The following is a 15,453-nucleotide window of genomic DNA, read 5'->3' on the forward strand; positions in this document are numbered from 1 at the left end:
TCATCTACTTCACTTGCTTTGGCAATGTTAACACATGTTTCCCATGCCAATAAAGCCCTTAAATTGAAATTGAAATTGAGAGAGAGAGAGAGAGAGAGAGAGAGAGAGAGAGAGAGAGAGAGAGAGAGAGAGAGATCTGCTGTTTCGCAGTATGAGGCGTCATTCTGCCAGATGCAAATGACCTTGAAATGTGAGACGTGGTTGGTTTCCACTCCTTCCCGTAATGGATACTTGCATCTCCTCTGAGGTCTGTCTAAAGACATAATGACTGGAACTATCAGGAACTAATCAGTGGTTCCATTAGATATCTTCTGGAGACATCATGGCAGGATAGTTTTACTGAGGTTCAATTAAAATGTATTTTTCATCATTTACATTTCAGTTTAATTTAATGATTTAAAAAGAGACAAACACACAACAAGCTAGTTCATGATTAAAATACACTTTAGTCACGTGACCATAACAAGACATGACCTATAACATGATTAGAAGTGCCTGCTGATTCTTAGAAGGAATCCCTGATCTTAGACCTCCAAGCCTTAGCCCTCTCAAACCCATTGGTCCCTGTGCTGTAGTCCCCGATTGCCTGGTTGATCTCCTCTTCTGTGTTCATCACAAACGGACCTGGAGAGAAAGAGGAAGGTGTAGTGTGTCACATCACACAAGAACAATACAATATTGTGGTAACTGAGTTCAGTAACGTAAAGAAATGAAGGACTTACCATGTTGGACCACCGGTTCATTGATCGGCTGTCCCGCAATCAAGACAAAATGGGAGACCTCTGATGTCTGGAGAAAGGAATTTGAGTTGTAGTGAATTTATAATTCCTGAAAACTGTGTTAAGAGTCAGGCCCACTGTAAGGAGCTCAGATATCCTACCTTGTTTTCTACTGCTATACAGTCTCCATCATCAAACACTATGGTGTGATGTGGCTCCACCTTCTGCTGCTCTGCTTCTGGGCCTGAAAGAGCAATGGAAAAACAGAATACAACTCTACACATGGCCCCTGGCTGAAAATGGCTTGGGATGAAAAAATGATTATTACCTCAAATGAAATGGCAAACAATGCAACTTTAATTCAGATTTTAACCTGAGGGGAAAAACTGAAATCAAGAACCAAAGAAAATGTGCATTTTCTCTCCGTATACGTTTCTGACCTGGTTAAGTCTGCTTCCTTCGTCTGAATAATATGTTCAAAAGAAATGCTGAAATGCCAAACGCTTCAAGTTGTGGTGGATATATTTATCAGACACATCTGTGCTTGATTTGCCTTTCAGACTACACTCTGTCGATTCAGTGGCATCTCGGTTCAAACCCACTTTAATCTTAGTTAAAGCGAACGGTTCAACTTTCTTCTGTTTTGAAAAAACATCTGACTATAATTAAAAGGAGCTTTACGTGAGATCCTACAAAGCAACGATTCACTTTAATCAGATCATAATGCAACTTCCTGTAGAAATAAATATCAAATATGTATGAAATGTAATAAAAACACAAAGCCTTTCTAAATGAGTGAAGAGAGTTGAAGGACTCCTTCTCATGCTAGGTAACATATTTTATAATGAAAATATAATGCTCCTACTCAAATATGTGTTTCCATTGACAAACTTTAAAAGACTTCAGCATAACAACATTTTTACATATGAAAAAGGACAGGCCTAATATGTCCTGTATAAGAAAACAATGTAGGGAACAGTTTAACTCTGTATAGCAGGGTGTCACAGTGCTGTAGGTGAAACCAATTGCTAGAGATATAGTACCATAAGATATACACTACCAGTCAAACGTTTTAGAACGCCCACTCATTCAAGGGTTTTTCTTTATTTTTACTATTTTCTACATTGTAGAATAATAGTGAAGACATCAATACTATGAAATAACACATATGGAATCAGTATGAAAAATGTATGCACTCACTAACTGTAAGTCGCTCTGGATAAGAGCATCTGCTAAATGACTAAAATGTCAAATGTAAATGTAATGTGTTAAACAAATCAAAATATATGTTATATTTGAGATTCTTCAAATAACCACCCTTTGCCTTGATGACAGCTTTGCGCACGCTTGGCATTCTGAGTTCCAGTGTGATTTTGTCCCATTCCTAAAGCATTCCTAGAGTTGCTATTGGCTTCAGATCACAAGGCTACTCCCAACTTTGACATGACATCCCAGAGAGGACGGAGGAGAGGAGGAAAGGGAAAATAATGAAATAAATGCACCTGCTCTGTTTGATTGTCCCCCTCTCTGGACGAGAGACAGCAACGAGACGCAGAGTGTTTCTGAAACACTACCAAACACAACACTGTTCTGGATGACCATCAACACGTGTTATGATTTACCAGTATTAGAACCCAAATGCAGACAAGTACACCAAGCCAGAGAAGGTTTAACATGTTTATTTAAAATGTTCAATAGTCCAGGTTTCCAATAATAGGGGAAGAGCAAGTCCAGGTTACAGGGAGGGTAACAGATCCAGGTCAGGGCAGGTGTGGTACCGTAATGTCCTAGTGTCCGTGGTGAGTCCAAAAGAGAGGTCCGGTAGTGGAGAGCAGGATGGTGGTGGCAGGAGTGAAGCGGAGGCAGGAGTCAGGTTCCAAATATATGGTCGTCTTGACTATGATCTGACGATGAGTGGTAAGTTTGACCGGGTCTTAAAGGCTGAGGTGATTATGGTGAATGAGCTGCAGCTGGAACCCTGACTCCGCACACCAGACTTCACTCCTGCAATCAAGGACAGACAGAGGGAAGGGAGAGAGCAGAGAGAGAGCTACCTAGCAGCAGTAGGCCTAACAGTACCCCCCCTCTACGGACGCCACCTGGCGGCCGACGGGGTTTATCGGGATGTAACCTATGAAACTCTCGGACCAGAGCAGGATCCACAATGAAGCTCCTGGGCACCCAGGAACGTTCCTCAGGACCATAACCCTCCCAATCCACCAGGTACTGGAAACCCACGACCCCGGCGGCGAACATCCAGAAGTTGCCGGACAGTGTAGACCGGACCCCCACCCACGATCCTGGGCGGAGGAGGGGGACGAGAGGGCGGGCACAGAGGGCTAACCGACACAGGCTTAATCTGGGAAACATGAAAGGTGGAATGAACCCGTAGGGAGGCAGGAAGCTGTAGCTTAACCGCGCAGGGGGTTAACAATAGACAGTATCTTGAACGGTCCTATAAAACGAGGCGCCATCTTCTTAGACTCCACCTTCAATGGAAGGTCCCGTGACTTCAGCCATACCTCTTGACCAGGAGAGTAACCGGGAGCCTGGGACCGGTGACGGTTGGCTTGCCTCTGCATGTACGCGAAGCTCGGGACAGAGCTACCCTGGCCTTCCTCCAGACCTTGAAGCAGCGGCGCATGTGGGACTGCACAGAGGGTACCGCCAGTTCCCTCTCTTGAGAAGGGAACAGGGGAGGTTGATAACCCAGAGCACACAGAAAAGGAGACAAACCAGAGGAAGCGTTAGTCAAGGTGTTATGAGCATATTCCACCCAGGGGAGCATGGAGCTCCATGACCCAGGGTTAGACCCTGTGACACAGCGAAGAGCGGTCTCCATCTCCTGGTTCGCTCTCTCGGCTTGCCCGTTGGTCTGGGGGTGATATCCAGAGGACAGGCTGGATGTAATGCCCAAAGCTTTACAGAAAGCTTTCCACACCTGGGAGACAAACTGGGGACCCCTGTCAGAGACGATATCCGTGGGTAGACCATGAGAGCGGAACACATGTTCAACCAAAATATCAGCCGTCTCTCTGGCAGTGGGCAGTTTAGGTAGGGCCAAAAAATGAGCGAACTTAGAAAAACGATCAATCACCGTAAGAATTACAGTCTTTCCAGACGAGGGGGAAGTCCAGTGACAAAATCCATAGCGATATGCGACCAGGGCCGGCTGGGTATAGGTAGAGGTCGAGATGACCAGCGCTGGCCTGGGTGGAGTTCTTACTTCGTGCACATACCGTACAAGCAGCAATGAAGGCTCGAGTGTCCGCCTCCATCGTGGCCCACCAGAACTTCCGTCGCACAAAGTCAAGGGTCCGCGAAACTCCAGGGTGACAGGTAAGGGGAGACGAGTGAGCCCACTGAAGTACCTGGGAGCGAGCAGACTCAGGGACAAACATCCGGTTAGGAGGACCCCTCCCAGGGTCAGCTTGATGATGTTGAGCCTGTCTAACAATCCCCTCGATGTCACATGTGACGACCGCAATACTGCAGGTAGGAGGCAAAATGGGTTCAGGGTTACTACCAGTATCAACAGCCGAATGAACACGAGACAGGGCGTCAGGCTTGACGTTGCGTGATCCAGGACGGTAAGACAGAGAAAAATTGAATCTCCCAAAAAATAGTGCCCACCTGGCTTGACGGGGGTTGAGCTGCTTCGCTGACTGGAGGTAAGCCAGATTCTTATGATCCGTCCAAACGATGAAGGGTTGTTCCGCCCCTCCAACCAATGTCGCCACTCCTCGAGAGCCAGCTTAACGGCGAGCAGTTCACGATTGCCAACATCATAATTCCTCTCTGCCTGAGAAAGTTTCCTTGAGAGAAAAGCACAGGGATGCAGTTTGTTATCTTCAGGAGAACGCTGTGACAACACCGCACCTACCCCAGTGTCGGATGCATCCACCTCCACGACAAACTGGCGGTCGGGGTCCGGCTGCATCAGAATGGGAGCCGAGGCGAAGCGATGTTTCAGTTCTTCGAACGCTGATTCGGCCCCTTCATTCCAAGCGAACGGTCGTGAGATGGAGGTGAGAGCGGTGAGTGGCGCCGCAATGCGGCTGTAGTCCTTGATGAACCTCCTATAGAAGTTCGCAAACCCCAGAAATCGTTGAAGTTGTTTTGCGGGTAGAGGGGGCTGGCCAGTCCGTGACAGCAGAGATCTTAGCTGGGTCCATCCGCAACTCCCCCTGAGCGATGATGTAACCCAAAAAGAGGTCTCAGACACATGAAATTCACATTTCTCCATCTTCACAAACAGTTTGTTCTCCAACAACCTTTGCAACACCTGGCGCACATGCAGTTCATGTTCCTGGGAGGACTCTGAGAAAATCAAGATATCATCCAGATAGACAAAAACAAACCGATTCAACATGTCCCGAAGGACATCATTGACTAGTGCCTGAAAAACAGCAGGGGCATTAGACAACCCAAAAGGCATAACCAGATACTCAAAATGTCCCAAGGGTGTGTTGAAGGCAGTCTTCCATTCATCACCTTTACGAATGCGCACCAGGTGATACGCATTTCGTAGATCCAGTTTCGTAAAGATGGTAGCACCATGAAGGAGGGGAAAAGCAGAATTAATCAAAGGCAGAGAATACTTGTTCTTAATGGTGATGTTGTTAAGTCCACGGTAATCAATACAGGGTCTGAGGGTCTTATCCTTCTTAGCAACAAAAAAGAATCCCGCTCCTACAGGTGACGAGGAAGGACGCATAATACCTGCCGCCAAGGAGTCCCGAATGTAGTTCTCCATAGCCTCCGTCTCCGGCCGGGAGAGATTGTACAGGCGACTGCTGGGGAGCGGGGCTCCTGGCTGGAGGTCAATGGCACAGTCGTAAGGCCGGTGAGGAGGAAGAGAAGTAGCTCTGTGTTTGCAGAAAACGGATGCCAGGTCATGATACACGTCAGGAACATTAGAAAGATCCATGGACTCCAGTGGAGGTCGAGGCACAGTACTGGCAGGAGTCAGAGCAGAACACAAACAATTCACATGACAAAATGTGCTCCATGAAACAATTTTACCTGTCACCCAATCAATGTGTGGATTGTGTCTTATGAGCCAGGGGATACCAAGGACCAGAGGGGTCTGTGGGCAGTCGATAATATGGAATTGAATGTTCTCCTGATGATTTCCCGACACTCTAAGACAAACAGGAACAGTCTGATGGGTAATATGGGTCAACAATTGTCCATTCAGACCCTTAGCCTGCAGCGGACAGTCCATAGGAACAGTCTCCAAATCCATTTGTTGAGCCCACTCTCTATCCAAAAAGCTTTCGTCTGCACCAGAGTCAATCAGCGCACTAACAGAGAGATTCTGGAACTGCCACTGGAGGGATGCCTGGAGCAGAATGCGGGGAGAAGAGGAAGAATCCGCTGCTCGGCTCACCAAAACTTCTCCCATTAATGATGAGCCGGCCCTTTTCCCGGACGAACTGGGCAGGAAGGAACGAAATGACCAGCTTCTCCACAATACAGGCAGACCCGAGCCTGAATGCGACGTGCACGCTCCTCTGAGGACAACCGTGCACGACCCACCTCCATGGCTCGGGTTCAGTGCTCCTCGTATCGACTCGGGAAGACACGGCTTTCTCCGTAGGGAAGATGCGGGGAGGAGTTTGTTGATGACAGACAGGTTGCTTGGAACTAACACTCCTCTCCCGGCGGCGCTCCCGAATCCGATTATCCAACCTGATGGTGAGTGAAATAAGATTATCCAGCGTAGGCGATTCATCATATGACACCAATTCATCTTTTTAAAGTCTCCGACAAAGCATTGATGAACACTCCTTGTAATGCCTCGTCATTCCAACCACTCACTGCTGCTAAAGTCCGAAACTCCACTGCCATCTCCGCCACACTGCGAGCCCCCTGCCGAAGAGAAAACAACCGTTTCGCAGCCTCCTTGCCTCGTACGGGGTGGTCAAAAACCTTCCTCATCTCAGTGGTGAAGGCAACGTAAGCGTTGCAAATGTCCGACTGACTCTCCCAGACCGCGGATCCCCAGGCACGAGCGGAACCGCTAGTAGAGTTGATAAGGTAGGCAATACGGGCTCTTTCTGAGGCGTAGGTGAGGGGCTGTTGTTCAAACACTAACGAGCATTGAGTCAAAAAATCGCCACAGGTTCCCATGTTCCCGTCATAGCGCTCTGGAGCAGGAACAAAAGGCTCTCTGATCTGGGCTGAAGGGGTAGTAAGGGCAGACACTTGATTGGTGAGTAATTGAACCTGATTAAGCAGCACCTGACTGTCCTCAGCAATCGTCTTAAACAGGGTATCATGTTGGCCAAGTAAAATGCCCTGATTGGCTATGGCAGTCCAAATTTGAGTGCACTCTGGGGTGGTATCGAGCTACTGTCTGCTGGGTTCATGATGGTCAGATCATACTGTTATGATTTACCAGTATTAGAACCCAAATGCAGACAAGTACACCAAGCCAGAGAAGGTTTAACATGTTTATTTAAAATGTTCAATAGTCCAGGTTTCCAATAATAGGGGAAGAGCAAGTCCAGGTTACAGGGAGGGTAACAGATCCAGGTCAGGGCAGGTGTGGTACCGTAATGTCCTAGTGTCCGTGGTGAGTCCAAAAGAGAGGTCCGGTAGTGGAGAGCAGGATGGTGGTGGCAGGAGTGAAGCGGAGGCAGGAGTCAGGTTCCAAATATATGGTCGTCTTGACTATGATCTGACGATGAGTGGTAAGTTTGACCGGGTCTTAAAGGCTGAGGTGATTATGGTGAATGAGCTGCAGCTGGAACCCTGACTCCCGCACACCAGACTTCACTCCTGCAATCAAGGACAGACAGAGGGAAGGGAGAGAGCAGAGAGAGAGCTACCTAGCAGCAGTAGGCCTAACAACACGAGGCTTTAGGGCAGTTAGGACCTAATGGAAAACTGTTGAAGAGAAACTAAAGAGAGGTAACTCACCAACACATACAGATCCTGCCAGTGTGTAGATAAACGTGGTCCATCCTAGCAGAGATGATTAAAAAAAACAGAGAAAACTAGAGACTCAAACACCAAAGGGCAACATGTCTTCCCTGACCTTACGCTGTTTTGGGCTGGCATTGCTAATGCATTTTGTCGCCTCATTAACAAGTTAACTGCCACAGTATACACAACAATCATGACATCTATAATCTGTTATATTCTTGGTGGGGGAGTCTGGTACACCAATGTCTTGCCATGTGAGCTGTGGGCCGTAACAGTGAGATTGTCTAATATCTAATCCACCACATGGCCCTGTAGTACGATGACGTGGGAGCCATCCATTCAACACACCAACACACACACACACACACACTGAGTAAAGGACTACTTAACGCCTTACGTATAGTGTGACCAGATTCCATAGACAACCACGCAGCACCACTGACTCCATAGACAACCACACAGCACCACTAACTCCATAGACAACCACACAGCACCACTGACTCCATAGACAACCACACAGCACCACTAACTCCATAGACAACCACACAACACCACTGACTCCATAGACAACCACACAGCACCACTAACTCCATAGACAACCACACAGCACCACTGACTCCATAGACAACCACACAGCACCACTAACTCCATAGACAACCACACAACACCACTGACTCCATAGACAACCACACAGCACCACTAACTCCATAGACAACCACACAGCACCACTGACTCCATAGACAACCACACAGCACCACTAACTCCATAGACAACCACACAGCACCACTGACTCCATAGACAACCACACAGCACCACTGACTACATAGACAACCACACAGCACCACTGACTACATAGACAACCACACAGCACCACTGACTCCATAGACAACCACACAGCACCACTGACTCCATAGACAACCACACAGCACCACTAACTCCATAGACAACCACACAGCACCACTAACTCCATAGACAACCACACAGCACCACTAACTCCATAGACAACCACACAGCACCACTAACTCCATAGACAACCACACAGCACCACTAACTCCATAGACAACCACACAGCACCACTAACTCCATAGACAACCACACAGCACCACTAACTCCATAGACAACCACACAGCACCACTAACTCCATAGACAACCACGCAGCACCACTAACTCCATAGACAACCACGCAGCACCACTGACTCCATAGAGAACCACGCAGCACCACTAACTCCATAGAGAACCACGCAGCACCACTGACTCCATAGAGATCAGGCAGAGTGACCAACCCCTGGAGACTCCCAACCCCTGGAGGACTTCTGTTTGTCACGGACAGTAGATAGCATCTCTCTCCCACCACAAACCAACGTCAGGTACAGTACAGTTCCCAGAATGAGAAAGCTTGTGTCATACAAACCACACAGCACTTAGCTAGGGTTTGAGTTGAAAGCTTCTGCTAACTTTAGTGAAAAGGTTAACAGATTTGTTTGCCAGATTGTGGATGAATTCTAATGGGGCACACAGAACACTATAGCTACAGTAGGTCAAGCTCTGGTCCATGGTGTTACATGCAGCTTGAGCCTTCTTCAAGGAGCACGTAACGCAGAAGGCCTATTCAGTAAAGATGGTTCTTACCTGAAGGAACTGGTTGTACATGCTTGGCACCGCCATCCAGCTTGAAGTCCAGGAACAATGTTGGAGTCCTGGTGAAGATTTTTGACTGGACAAAAAAAGAACAAGACATTTATAGTATTTCTGAGTTTCATTGACCCCAACATTCCAGGCAGCACCCCACTCACTGAGTTCTCTCATGGGCATGGAGTGTTACAAACAGAACACTATTTATTGCTGTATGTTATTTGTATAAATTCTTCGTCTATATACCCTGTCTGCAAATTCTGCGAGACAGGCACCTAGCAGCCTGATCCGTTGGTGTTACCTTTCACACTTCTTTTTTTAACACCTAGCAGCCTGATCCGTTGGTGTTACCTTTCACACTTCCTCTTTTAACACCTAGCAGCCTGGTCCGTTGGTGTTACCTTTCACAATTCCTATTTTAACACCTAGCAGCCTGATCCGTTGGTGTTACCTTTCACACTTCCTCTTTTAACACCTAGCAGCCTGATCCGTTGGTGTTACCTTTCACACTTCCTATTTTAACACCTAGCAGCCTGGTCCGTTGGTGTTACCTTTCACACTTCCTATTTTAACACCTAGCAGCCTGATCCGTTGGTGTTACCTTTCACACTTCCCCTTTTAACACCTAGCAGCCTGGTCCGTTGGTGTTACCTTTCACACTTCCTATTTTAACACCTAGCAGCCTGATCCGTTGGTGTTACCTTTCACACTTCCTATTTTAACACCTAGCAGCCTGGTCTGTTGGTGTTACCTTTCACACTTCCTATTTTAACACCTAGCAGCCTGGTCCGTTGGTGTTACCTTTCACACTTCCTATTTTAACACCTAGCAGCCTGATCCGTTGGTGTTACCTTTCACACTTCCTATTTTAACACCTAGCAGGCTGATCCGTTGGTGTTACCTTTCACACTTCCTATTTTAACACCTAGCAGCCTGGTCCGTTGGTGTTACCTTTCACACTTCCTCTTTTAACACCTAGCAGCCTGATCCGTTGGTGTTACCTTTCACACTTCCTCTTTTAACACCTAGCAGCCTGATCCGTTGGTGTTACCTTTCACACTTCCTCTTTTAACACCTAGCAGCCTGATCCGTTGGTGTTACCTTTCACACTTCCCCTTTTAACACCTAGCAGCCTGATCCGTTGGTGTTACCTTTCACACTTCCTCTTTTAACACCTAGCAGCCTGGTCCGTTGGTGTTACCTTTCACACTTCCTATCTTAACACCTAGCAGCCTGGTCCGTTGGTGTTACCGTTCACACTTCCTATTTTAACACCTAGCAGCCTGGTCCGTTGGTGTTACCTTTCACACTTCCTCTTTTAACACCTAGCAGCCTGGTCCGTTGGTGTTACCTTTCACACTTCCTCTTTTAACACCTAGCAGCCTGGTCCGTTGGTGTTACCTTTCACACTTCCTATTTTAACACCTAGCAGCCTGATCCGTTGGTGTTACCTTTCACACTTCCTATTTTAACACCTAGCAGCCTGATCCGTTGGTGTTACCTTTCACACTTCCTCTTTTAACACCTAGCAGCCTGATCCGTTGGTGTTACCTTTCACACTTCCTATTTTAACACCTAGCAGCCTGGTCCGTTGGTGTTACCTTTCACACTTCCTCTTTTAACACCTAGCAGCCTGATCCGTTGGTGTTACCTTTCACACTTCCTCTTTTAACACCTAGCAGCCTGATCCGTTGGTGTTACCTTTCACACTTCCTCTTTTAACACCTAGCAGCCTGATCCGTTGGTGTTACCTTTCACACTTCCCCTTTTAACACCTAGCAGCCTGATCCGTTGGTGTTACCTTTCACACTTCCTCTTTTAACACCTAGCAGCCTGGTCCGTTGGTGTTACCTTTCACACTTCCTATCTTAACACCTAGCAGCCTGGTCCGTTGGTGTTACCGTTCACACTTCCTATTTTAACACCTAGCAGCCTGATCCGTTGGTGTTACCTTTCACACTTCCTCTTTTAACACCTAGCAGCCTGGTCCGTTGGTGTTACCTTTCACACTTCCTCTTTTAACACCTAGCAGCCTGGTCCGTTGGTGTTACCTTTCACACTTCCTATTTTAACACCTAGCAGCCTGATCCGTTGGTGTTACCTTTCACACTTCCTCTTTTAACACCTAGCAGCCTGATCCGTTGGTGTTACCTTTCACACTTCCTCTTTTAACACCTAGCAGCCTGATCCGTTGGTGTTACCTTTCACACTTCCTATTTTAACACCTAGCAGCCTGGTCCGTTGGTGTTACCTTTCACACTTCCTCTTTTAACACCTAGCAGCCTGATCCGTTGGTGTTACCTTTCACACTTCCTCTTTTAACACCTAGCAGCCTGATCCGTTGGTGTTACCTTTCACACTTCCTATCTTAATACCTAGCAGCCTGGTCCGTTGGTGTTACCTTTCACACTTCCTATTTTAACACCTAGCAGCCTGATCCGTTGGTGTTACCTTTCACACTTCCTATTTTAACACCTAGCAGCCTGATCCGTTGGTGTTACCTTTCACACTTCCTCTTTTAACACCTAGCAGCCTGATCCGTTGGTGTTACCTTTCACACTTCCTATTTTAACACCTAGCAGCCTGGTCCGTTGGTGTTACCTTTCACACTTCCTATTTTAACACCTAGCAGCCTGATCCGTTGGTGTTACCTTTCACACTTCCTCTTTTAACACCTAGCAGCCTGATCCGTTGGTGTTACCTTTCACACTTCCTATTTTAACACCTAGCAGCCTGATCCGTTGGTGTTACCTTTCACACTTCCTATTTTAACACCTAGCAGCCTGGTCCGTTGAAATGCAGGAAACTTGCTTTAAAACAGCAGCACTTTGTCTCTGCGGCCAAGAAGAGGGCCTCTAAAACCGCACCATTGGCCAAGCCCACTACCACCCCCCGGGTTATGGTTAGTATGGTGCGCCTCACCTGTACCCCCCGGGTTATGGTTAGTATGGTGCTCCTCACCTGTACCCCCCGGGTTATGGTTAGTATGGTGCTCCTCACCTGTACCCCCAGGGTTATGGTTAGTATGGTGCTCCTCACCTGTACCCCCAGGGTTATGGTTATGGTTAGTATGGTGCTCCTCACCTGTACCCCCAGGGTTATGGTTAGTATGGTGCTCCTCACCTGTACCCCCAGGGTTATGGTTATGGTTAGTATGGTGCTCCTCACCTGTACCCCCAGGGTTATGGTTAGTATGGTGATCCTCACCTGTACCCCCAGGGTTATGGTTAGTATGGTGCTCCTCACCTGTACCCCCCGGGTTATGGTTAGTATGGTGCTCCTCACCTGTACCCCCAGGGTTATGGTTAGTATGGTGCTCCTCACCTGTACCCCCAGGGTTATGGTTAGTATGGTGCTCCTCACCTGTACCCCCAGGGTTATGGTTAGTAAGGTGCTCCTCACCTGTACACCCAGGGTTATGGTTAGTATGGTGATCCTCACCTGTACCCCCAGGGTTATGGTTAGTATGGTGCTCCTCACCTGTACCCCCAGGGTTATGGTTAGTACGGTGCTCCTCACCTGTACCCCCAGGGTTATGGTTAGTATGGTGCTCCTCACCTGTACCCCCAGGGTTATGGTTAGTATGGTGCTCCTCACCTGTACCCCCAAGGTTATGGTTATGGTTAGTATGGTGCTCCTCACCTGTACCCCCAGGGTTATGGTTAGTACGGTGCTCCTCACCTGTACCCCCAAGGTTATGGTTATGGTTAGTATGGTGCTCATCACCTGTACCCCCAGGGTTATGGTTAGTATGGTGCTCCTCACCTGTACCCCCAAGGTTATGGTTATGGTTAGTATGGTGCTCCTCACCTGTACCCCCAGGGTTATGGTTAGTACGGTGCTCCTCACCTGTACCCCCAGGGCCTGTCCAGAGATGACGGCCACAGTGACCCCCTCCCTGCTGGGCTTGGGGACCTGGCTGTCCTTCAGCTCCTGGTACTGGGGCTCCACCATCTTGTCCTCCCTCCTCAGGTTGACCCACAGCTGCAGGCCCTGGACGGGCTCCTCAGACACAGGCATCTCAGCATGGACCACCCCCCGGCCTGCCGTCATCCACTGATGATGAGACATGGACACAGACACACAGAGACACACACACACACACACACACACACACACACACACACACACACACACACACAGAGATACAGAGAGGCATATACACACACATGTACACACACACACACACACACACACACACAAAACACACAGTTACTAACCACATAAAAGAGGATTGTACTGTATAATATATATGAAATCAATGATGTCTGATATGATTTCCATAATAAACCACCCATGTGGACTTGATACTGGAGCTAACTGGTTTCCAGGTAGTGATTCATGCTTTATAACAGGAGGAAATGAACTGGACATTTACATCTTTCCTTCCCCACTCCTGTGATATGCACCTACTGGATGTCCATTAGTCTTCTCAAAGCTCCACTAACATCAAAACAAGAGGTTGTGTTCTAAATGGGTGCTACTACTTTTGGTGTCGGGGCTAAGTAGTGCACTAACTAGGGTCTAGTGCCCTCAAACTCAACGCTGGGACCTCCAAGCCAGTTCCACTGCATGTTTTCATCGTTCCCCTCTGATCAGGGACTGATTTAGACCTGGGACACCAGGTGTGTGTAATGAATTACAAGGTAAAACAGAAGACCAGCAGGCTCCGGACCTCGTAGGGTCAGAGTTGAGTACCCCTGGTCTAGAGTATAAGGGCTCAGGGAATAGGAGTTTTAGTCAAAAGTAGTGCACTACATAGGGAATAGGGGACCATTTCTGATGCAACTTTACAGTGCCATGAGAGGAGGGTGATGCAGCGTTGCTGTGGGAAGCTAATTGAGCAATAACACTTAAAGCTTCGTCAGCAGCTTTCCTCTCCTGTTCCACTGTGAGGCAACCCATCCGCCCCAGGTTAGTAAGTACCACTCCAGACACACACACACACACACACACAAACACACGGATGACTACAAGATACTTGGTATTTTATTAGGATCCCCATTAGCTTTTGCGAAAGAAGCAGCTACTCTTCCTGGGGTCCACACAGAACATGAAACATGACATAATTTAGTCTCCTCAACTTGTTCAACAGCCGCACCATTCATTACCAGATTCAGCTGAGGTCTAGAACTTAAGGAATGATTTGTACCAAATACAATGCTCTTAGTTTTAGAGATGTTCAGGGCCAGTTTATTACTGGGTTTCAGTGACTTCATTAGCTGTGGTTGCTGATGCGTATATGGTTGACTCATCAGCATACGTGGACACACATGCTTTGTTTAATGCCAGTGGCATTAGTGTCTATTTAATGCCTATTCAACCCACTCCCTGGTTGTTGCTGACTTACTAACCAGGGACAACCAGGGAAAACAGCTTTACGACTACTGCATGGGAAAACACAGGAAATGCCCTGAAGGCACGATCCTTCATTAGTTCTGGTGGGAGTGTGGGGAAGTGTAGGAACCTACATACAGTACTGTGTGTGTCACAAGATGTTTCTCTACCTGTAAATCCCCTGGTTTCAGTAGTCCAGAGTGGCCACAGAAATCCTCATGGGCTGAAACGCCTTTCAAAAGGTACGTCACCTAAACAAAGGCAAAATAGATTAGAATATGTTCACAAACCCATATGCAAATCCAACTGCTTACACACGTTTTCAAAACGATGTCTCCTTTTTTCAAAACTCTACACACAATTCCCAAAACTGCACACACAAAATGCAAAATGCCTCACATCTCCTTCAAAATGTAACACTGCATTCAAAATGCCATAGACACATGTCAGAATGAAGCATTTGCATCAAATGGCAAACACTTCTTTCATAATAGTACATTTTTGGATATACCATGTAAACACTGTTGTTCTAAATCTAAAGCTCTTTGGTCTTTCATAGGCTTATATCTACATTTCAATACAATGTTCTACAGCGAAAGTAATCTGCTGACAGGGGTAGCAAGTACACTGTAAACACCAATGCAATGTAGAAACAGAAAATATTTATTAGGCCAAACATTACTGTTGTATACAGTAGCATACAACAAAACCATAAACATATGTAAACCAAAAGTATATTATTTAGAATACAGTAAAGAACACAATTGTGTGTGTGGGGTCCCGGGGGGGGGCAGTCACCAGTGCTAAGCTACGCTTCATCTCTTCTACGGGC

General features: G+C 47.2%; 1 protein-coding gene across 2 annotated transcripts in view; it reads right to left on the reverse strand.

Moving 5' to 3' along the window:
• Nucleotides 1-63: 63 nt before the first annotated feature.
• pir (pirin) overlaps nucleotides 64-15,453 on the reverse strand; it is a 19,441-nt gene continuing 4,051 nt past the window's right edge. For both annotated transcript variants that reach the window (XM_041874631.2, XM_041874632.2), the window contains exons 4-10: nucleotides 14,792-14,872; nucleotides 13,134-13,340; nucleotides 9,282-9,366; nucleotides 7,647-7,691; nucleotides 881-963; nucleotides 723-789; nucleotides 64-624 (exon numbers count right to left, since the gene is read on the reverse strand). In XM_041874631.2, the coding sequence (XP_041730565.2) occupies nucleotides 506-624; nucleotides 723-789; nucleotides 881-963; nucleotides 7,647-7,691; nucleotides 9,282-9,366; nucleotides 13,134-13,340; nucleotides 14,792-14,872 (687 nt within the window). In that variant the 3' untranslated portion in view covers nucleotides 64-505. The remainder of the gene's footprint in view (nucleotides 625-722; nucleotides 790-880; nucleotides 964-7,646; nucleotides 7,692-9,281; nucleotides 9,367-13,133; nucleotides 13,341-14,791; nucleotides 14,873-15,453) is intronic.

This window comes from Coregonus clupeaformis, chromosome 24 (assembly GCF_020615455.1).
Source record: "Coregonus clupeaformis isolate EN_2021a chromosome 24, ASM2061545v1, whole genome shotgun sequence".
Lineage (NCBI taxonomy): Eukaryota > Metazoa > Chordata > Actinopteri > Salmoniformes > Salmonidae > Coregonus > Coregonus clupeaformis.